Genomic DNA, 8,484 nt, shown 5'->3' with positions numbered 1-8,484 from the left:
GGCTCTACATATATTTTAACTAACCCGCTTCATGCATGTCGGAGATGTCTCCCGGAACATAAAAAGCTCAGTAAATCAGCCTCCCCTGTCAAGCCGCTGATGAGTCTGCCCTGCGTAAAGCCTATGCAGCCTTTCCACCATGCTGTTGTATCCATCTCCCCTCTCCTCCCCCTCCTTCCCTCCCTCCTTTCCTCTCTCTCTCTCTCTCTCTCTCTCTCTCTCTCTCTCTCTCTCTCTCTCTCTCTCTCTCTCTCTCTCTCTCTCTCTCTCGCTTCCTCTCCTCCTCCACATTCAGTGCTCCCTCTTGCGCGCACGGCGAGCAGCAGCAGCATCGGCTTCAGCGCTTCTCTGACGCACCGTCAGAGATGAGCATCCCAGTCCCACAGGCTGTCAAGGCAGACTCTCCCGACATCTCCCCCCCGGACCTCTGCGGTTCCAGCATCAGCTATATTTGTTTTTAGTCTGTGTCTCCATTCGTTCTCTCGAAATTTGTGCCGGACTGAGCGCTGCGTTTTGGCAGGGATGCCCACAGTTGGCATCTCTTGGCTGGGAATTTACTTCGAAGGTGATTTTGCATCTGCAAGAACTGCCATCAAGAGTGACTGATTTCGCAACTACGAGCTACTTCTCCTCGCTTGTTTTTCGCCCGAACCGTACTGCTTTTAAGATAAATGGTTCAGCTGAAAGGTGAAGCGCGGGTGTTGAATTAGAGGGCTGTTTTGACAGAAGATCGTTTGGATGACGGACACCGAGAGGCGATAGCTCTCCCTCTGCAACGCGAATCCCTGCGCCCTTGGAATATTCTCACAGAGGCACCGTTACAGAGTAGAAATATTGTTTCATTTCAGCTTGCGATCCTTTCCACGACCAGTTAGCCCACTGCAGGGGCTGCTTCTGCTGCGGCTTTCGCGTCTGTGTCTGTTTCGAGATACGATTTCCTTGACAGGGCGGGCGTCTGAGCATCCCGGACGAGCCCGGATCGGCGATGCCCGAGCAGTGAGGGCACGGTGGGGATTTCATTTGGTCACCCTGCGCGGTAGCATGGCTCCAGCCCGGAGGGACTGCAGCGGCTGGGAGATGTTCCTCCCGACGGGATGCCTGCTCCTCTCTGTTTTGCTATTTCACCCCTCTCTGGCCAAGGTGTGCAACGACCGCACCAAGCACGGACAGGACAACAGCTGGTTCGCCAGGGACGGGGAAAACTTGCCCATCATGGTTCTTATGCCCATGAACGAGTCGGCCCTGATGAGCAGCATCAGCCAAGGCATCGAGCCGGCGGTCCAGCTGGCCATCCAGCACATACGGGAGTCCAGGAAGTACTCGTTCTCACTCATCACCAAAATCTACGACACCGAGGTAAACATGCAGACTAAATCCTCCCTGCTGCTGGTTTGGTGTGCTTTCAAGAGTTAGAGCTGTATGGTTTATGTATACGTGTGTGTGTGTGTGTGTGTGCGCACATGTACATGGTTGCGCGCATTGCCCCGCAGCGCTCCTCACAGCGTCCGTCCAAGGGATAACGCTGGCTTCTGTTCTGTGTGGTGTCTGCGCAGCCTCCTTGTTGGCGAGCGTGTTTCCATTGCGCAAAAGTCAATTGGTGTCGCCTTTTTCCCTTTCTCTCTCTCCCTCTCTCTCTCTCTCTCTCTCTCTCCCTTCTTCTATATGACAATACGGTGCGTAAGTGCCCGTTTCCCATCTCTGTCTGTCTCACTGCTGTCGCTGCTCGTTGATAGTGCATTTACATGTAAGCTGCCATCACAAGGCACTGCATTACCGGGTCACACTGTGTTAATGGTGAGACTGGCGCAATTTCAGGGTGCCATTCATCCATCGTCAACCCAAACTGATTTGAATTAAAACACTGCCTTCCGTCTTTTCCTCTCCTTTTTTCCCCCTCTTTACGCAATCGTCACTTTAGAAGCTGCTTTTTCAGTCACGAATCACTGTATCTGTCTAACGATTCAAGAGGCTGACTCTTTTCGTGCCTGAAGATGGCGGTAATTGGATGTACGATTTCTCCAGAAAAAAAGAAAAAAATCCTGGCACCCTTGAAAATAGCTGAATATCACAGCGTTCAGGATCCAAATTAAGATCTATTTATCTGATAACACTAACGGCTCCAGCTGAAGTCATGTTGAAGTTTGGTTCGATCTGTGCAATAAAATAAACTATTCCCACTGTTTGGATCAGTCTACAGTGTGATGGCCTTTTAGGTTTTAGCCATTTACTGCCTTTTTAAGGGCACATTGCAGTTTATGAGTTCAAAGTTGCCATGACAACGTGCTAAAATGTTGAGAAATTTGCTCAACAAATCTATTCTAAAGCCCTATAAATAAATCATAGCTACCTGTTTCATAGTCTTCAGTTCAGAATTCTCTTATTTGACCGTCTGATGGTGACTTTTCCCCTCCTGAGCCCTGGTTCTCCTGTCCAACACTTGTTCAATAACCTGTACGTGCACAGGTGTGTCCATGTGAAAGAGCACACAAATCTCTGTTGACAGGGGTAAGCCCTCCTGAGCGGCATGCGCTCAGACCATGGGATTAATATGCTGTTATGATTTTTTTTCTCTCCTTCTATTCCCTGGGAGTGAAAGATGAGCTGGAAGGAAGAGGTCAGTGGGCCAGCCTGCCATCCGCTTGCTGGGAACGTCTGATAGTGGTGCCAGCTTTCTGATACTGGCAATCAAAGGGAGCTCATGAGAACTGTGTTATTTGATGACTTTTGTGGTCAAAGGCTAAACTCCATTACACTGTGGAGATGGCATTGCCAACCTCGTGGTATTTCAGGTTGGGTTTGTGTACGGTGCAGCTGAAAATCCAAAGCTCGGACCGTGTGTTTGGAAGTGTTGGGTTGAAAATATTGCTTTCCAGCGCTCAAACTATTCATGTTTGCCCTCAGTAATGTTCTATTAGTGGCAAATCTTCTGAACAAATAGTTGCTACTGCACGAGAAATTGTATTATGAGCATTTGCCCAGTGGTTGTGTGTTTTTCTCTGGCTGTAATAATTTCAAAAAGAGCCTTGTCAACAACTAGTAATATATTTAGCAGTGAAATCTTTTGGCGGAGCCTGACATGGTGAAAGTCAACAAGGGGCCAAGGAGAGCACTGCAGAAGTGCAAATGTCAGTATGTTTCTGCAGCTGAATAATGTTGCATATTGAAACAGAATATTAAAGAAACTGAGGCTGTAAGGATAAAAAAATGATTTTAATGCAACTAAATTTGAGATCTGTTGTCTGTACGCATCACATGAAGTCTTCCGAGCGCCTCAACAAACATGTGAATTTACGAGTCCAGAAGACATTTGACGGCAGCAGACTTGTCGCTGTGTCGTGTTGACTGTATTGCTTTTGCAGGCGTTGACATGTTTATAGGAGCAGTAATGTGAAGTCAGTGATGACTGTGCTATTACCAATTTACCATGCATGTGTGCCGTATGCATTTATTGCCATATAATCTTCATCTTTACATATGAATAAACGTCCTGAACACAGTGACTCATGCACACACACAGCTTTCCACATAGCACATGCTTATGTCAGAAAACAATACATGCATGAGTGCGTCTGTTGCAGCTCGCAGCAGGCCAAGCGTGTGCCTGTGTGGTGTTTGTACACGTGTGTGTGTGTGCGTGCGTGTGTGGGCACTGGGATTTAGCTTGGCAGATGTAAGTAATCAGTCCCTGAGCAGAGGCTCTTTATCCCTTTATCCCCTGTCAGTGGAGCCATGGGTAGACTGAGCAGGACCGGTCCATCCCCTGGTGGAGTGGAACTGTGTGGTGGTGCTGATGATGGGAACGGTGAGGCACTCGGGAGGTGAACTGTTCAGCAGTAAAAAAAAAAAAAAAAAAAAAAAAGGCCTGGGAGCCGAGGCTGGGTTGTTAGTGTTTTGAGGAGTGAAGAAGCCGCTACTGGAAGCAGAGCAGATGTCCTGACGTGGGATGCCTGCAGATATGAGGGTCTAACGGTGTGAAACTCGTTCAGATCAGACTGAACTCTTGAAATGTTTCAAAAGTATAAGCGTCGTAGCAGGCTGAGGCAATTTCAGGCGAGAATACATCTTTGCTTTAAAACCAGAGCTTTTGAGGTAGGAAAGAAGCAGGATGGATTATATCTACTGGGAGGCTTAACGGTGGAGCAGGAGTTGGTCCTCCACTGCAGCTCTAGATGTGTGAGTGTGGGTTTTAGTGTAACCAAGGACTGATACTGTAAACTCTGCAGGCTTAAAGGATCAAAGCTTTGGAGAGGACAGGAAGCACTGGAAGAGGATGGAAGGCAGACTTTGGGCAGTGAGAAGGTTCTAGGCTAAGCTACGCTAGTTCACCAGCTTAACGGATGAATGAGAGGGGCTTCTCAGTTTAGCGGAATAGTTAGCAGTGGTGGGAAGTTTTGGAACACGCCGGCATCTTGTATTCAGCTGGAAAATCAGAGCAGGCAAAAGCTCCCCAATCAGCAAGGCAAAGGTTATTGAGACTGCAGCACTTAAAAAAAATCATTACATGGATTCATACATGTGCAGTTAATATAGAACTCTGCGTTTTGCGAGAACTGCTCTGTTACTGCTGACTAATGAGACTACAGCACAAGGACCGCTCTTAAATACTGACATACATTTGATTGAGAGGACGGAGAAAAATAGTTCCATTAGACTTTCTGGAGGGGTTTATAATTTCAACCTTTAGCATTGCCACTTTTTCAAAAACTTCAGAGTTTCAAAGCAAGCCCACACAGCAGTGTGTCAAAGAAAATAATCAGATTGTTTGGTGCCATTATCTGTTCAGCGTGGCTCACAGCTTCCTCCATTTTGCACTACTGAAGAGAGTAAGAAGTGACAGTGTGGTGTGCTAGGTCTCTCTGAGTATGACGTGCAGCCTATTGCAATTATATCCTATGAATTTTACCGTTTTCGACTATGATTGCAAATTAATATTTAAATTTATTGGACATGAAAATGACGGCCTTGTCAGTGCGTCTGCTTTGATCGGATTATGTTTGGTTCCCTGATCGAAAGGAAGAAGCTACAGTGGTTATGTTGTTTGCATTTAAAGTATAAGGCTTTCAAAAAACGTATATATTGGAAAAATTACGCCTCATATTTTTTAACCGCATCCTTAACTGATGCTCTGACTGTGATAATATGGCTTATGGGGAGCTGGAAGTATACGGACTCTGTACTGCAGTTATAAAGACAATTATTAGCTACTGGGGAAAGGCTGTTAAAAGGCGACTAAACTCAGCTGAATAATGTACAACTCTATGCACAGCATTTGTAATATGAGACGTACATGTTGCCGTGGGTCTTAAGCAGATTTTGGATGATTGTCGTTTAACTTCTCAAGCTCCCACAAAAATGTAGCAACAACTGGCTGGAGAATAGTATTAAACAGAGGCCTAACATATAAAACTGACAAAGTGAACTCAGAGGTATGACATCATGTAATATTTTGGTAAAATGTAAACGAGCACCTAAGTGTCTGTTCTATGAAAACTAAAAGTACAGGCAGGTGATTTGTCATTTTAGACTGTACAGTGTAATAATGCCAAAGGTCAACAGTTGGACAGAAACCAAACTTTGCAATGATTTGAGAGACAAGTATCATATTAAATGTGAATGTAATGGTGAAGTACCATTTTGAACCATTTTTGTTTAAATGGTTATTGCAATCATCCATCCATCCATTATCTGTACACTGCTTAATCCTCATTAGGGTTGCAAGGGACTGGAGCACACTCACATTCACACCTACGGACAACTTCTGCATATTTTTAGATTGTGGGAGGAAGCCGGAGTACCAGGGGAAAACCCACAATGCACAGGGAGAACTTACAAACTCCATGCAGAAAAATCCTAGTAAGGCCGGGATGTGAACCTGGGATCTTCTAGCTGCCATGCGCAACTGTCTGGGTATCCATCTTTGCACCATACTGTGTGTCTTGAGTCATATAAATAAATGAAATAATCCAGTCTGAGGCAAATTTGTATAATTTTTTGTTAGCGATCGCTTCTGTTATTTCAACAAAAGAATTTTTCTGAATAAAAACCATCAGTGTTCTTGAAGTAATTGCACTCCTTTGCTATCATATTTCAGAACAGTGAACACATGCATTTTTAAAGACAAATCAATACAACCACGAAGACAGTCTGCAGTTAGACGTGCAGATCTCACTCATGTACGATGCATCCGTCAGATTCTGTACACAGATGGGTATTTATAGTATATGATGTCCACCCATGTTATACTACGGGCCTCCTGAGACTATGTTTGTTCTGCGCACAGATATCAGCTGCTTCTCCTGCGCTCCTCGGAGGACTAAATGCAACATGTCACATTTGTGCGCGTTCCGGCGAGCCTGAAACGACAATACAGTACGCTCGCTCATGGGAGGCTGAATGCCCCCCTGAGTGTATGGAAGGCATTCTGTCATTTTGTCAGGAGAAGTTAAGTTTTCAGTGAAAAGGCATTACCATAATGGAGGTCACAGTGCTGCTAAGCATAGGTCTTAAAGGGGCACCGAGGAAGATTTTAGCGGAAATGTAGCATTGCCTACATTTCCCGTGAGCCTCGGCGCGCACTGTCGCAAACCGTCGTAAACGAGCGAGCGAGCCTCAGGAAAGCCGGCGGCGTGTGTAAATGACTCCGCGGTCTAATGTTGTAAAACCGAGCTGTCAAAGCTGCTCCGAGCTACGGAGTTAACCGAACGTTAGCTTGGAGCTAACGTTCGGTAGCTCGGAGCTAACGTTACATTAGCCAATACCCACACAGTGTTTTTGCCACAAAGTTAGTCAACTAAACCAGTCACAGTCAAACTAATCCCATAGTCTACTAACCACACATTGCAAGCAACACACACAAAAGACAAAAGAATTGTATCAAACTTACAAAGAGCTAAACTTATGTACCTGTCTAGGAGAAGCACAGCCAGCTCGGCATCTGTTTTGATTTCTTTTTGCTCCCGGAATTCTCTCCACCTCTGAAATGCCTGTCCAAGATGAACTTTTCTTTTGCTTTGTTGTCGATCTGACAACCTTTTTGCTTGCAGACTTTGCTCCGTTCGCTTCCTTTTGCGCTCCATGTGTGCCGTCTTCTCAACCAACTCTCCGCTCTGCTACTGCTAAAAACAACTAGCTCCGCTCTGCACACGCGCACCGTATTTGCTGTAAATCGCTCCGTCTCACAGGAAATTCTAGATGAATCGACAAAAAATTAATAAAACACAAATATTTACAAAACCAAAATGATTCATGAATCGAAAATGGGGGCATTAATAAGTGTAAATAACGAAGATTCATCCACATTAATATGAGACTTTGTTACGACCATAAAAATCTTCCTCGGTGCCCCTTTAAGTCAAAGTGAGCTGGTTCAGACCGGTCGGCCTCGAGGAGAATTTTTTGTTTTAGCAAAGTGTCATTTCCACACAGTGTGAGCAGCCCGGAGTACAATTTACTGAGCTCATGGATTCACACACAGCAACTCGCCTTTGAACTTTTGTGCAAAGTAATGCAACATGCACAAATGAAGCAGCGTCGTTTTTGTCAGGGGCTGTTATTGTATGCCACATATTATCTAAATATCTGGCATCTATTTGGTGCCGTAGGGATGACCCAGGAGGGGCAGCCGAGATTGCCTGTCACCGTTCCTTGGAGAGGCTGAAAATGCAGGGATAGTCGGGTGAAAGCAGTGTGTGACAGCCTGGGTGCTCTCTAGGTATACAGAAAGTGCTGAGTGTGGCTGCATTCACTGACCCGACACAGATAGTGGGGATCAATGTGCAGCAGCCCTTCTCATAGAACGAACGGGATCTCAGGGGAGAATCAGAGAGAGGGAGGCGAGAGAGAGAGAGATGCGTAGGGCTATGAGATGGAGATCCCGAAATAGGATTATGTCATCTTCTGTGCAGGAAGAGGAAATGGCCAGCCTCTTAATTCTTATTGGATCATAATGTAATGCCATTTGCATTGTTTCTCCGAGGCTACATAGTTTAATGGCTACTTTAAAAAAAAAAAAAGCAATTACTGCACGCAATGAGGTATTAGATCAGTTAGAGGCTTCTAAGATTTTGTGTTCCTATGTTGATTATATCACTTTACAGGTTCACGAGAGAATAGTTTTTTATTTTAATGTTTTCTCGCTCTTATTCACACTAAATTAGAAAAACAAAACACGGGTCATAGTTTGAATAAAGTTGCTAAATCTGAGTGCTAATTGCTGACCTTCGTCTGAGTCAGGCAGCCAGCGAGCCGGAGGGCTGGAATGAGACAACCGTAAATGTGAACTTTCTTGATAAAAGGCTATTATGTGCCCCGAAGCTGGCCTTGAAACAGATACTGTGACACACGAGCACAGTCATAATATTTCAAATAAATGAAACACACAACCAGACGCGCAGCACATACACCCCCCCACATATGGTCATGACTCTTGTCAATCGGTGCCCCTGCAGCAGTGCCTGAGGTCAGGATATTGTGGTCAGTCGAGCG

General features: G+C 45.4%; 1 protein-coding gene across 1 annotated transcript in view; it reads left to right on the top strand.

Annotated features, from left to right (window-relative positions):
• The first annotated feature begins 281 nt into the window (after window positions 1–281).
• gabbr2 (gamma-aminobutyric acid (GABA) B receptor, 2) overlaps window positions 282–8,484 on the top strand; it is a 207,637-nt gene continuing 199,434 nt past the window's right edge. Inside the window, exon 1 of the mRNA XM_022202028.2 lies at window positions 282–1,356. Within this exon, the coding sequence (XP_022057720.1) occupies window positions 1,042–1,356 (315 nt within the window). The 5' untranslated portion in view covers window positions 282–1,041. The remainder of the gene's footprint in view (window positions 1,357–8,484) is intronic.

The sequence above is a fragment of the Acanthochromis polyacanthus genome, chromosome 11 (genome assembly GCF_021347895.1).
Source record: "Acanthochromis polyacanthus isolate Apoly-LR-REF ecotype Palm Island chromosome 11, KAUST_Apoly_ChrSc, whole genome shotgun sequence".
Classification (NCBI taxonomy): domain Eukaryota; kingdom Metazoa; phylum Chordata; class Actinopteri; family Pomacentridae; genus Acanthochromis; species Acanthochromis polyacanthus.
This window is presented reverse-complemented; position numbering and strand designations above follow the sequence as displayed.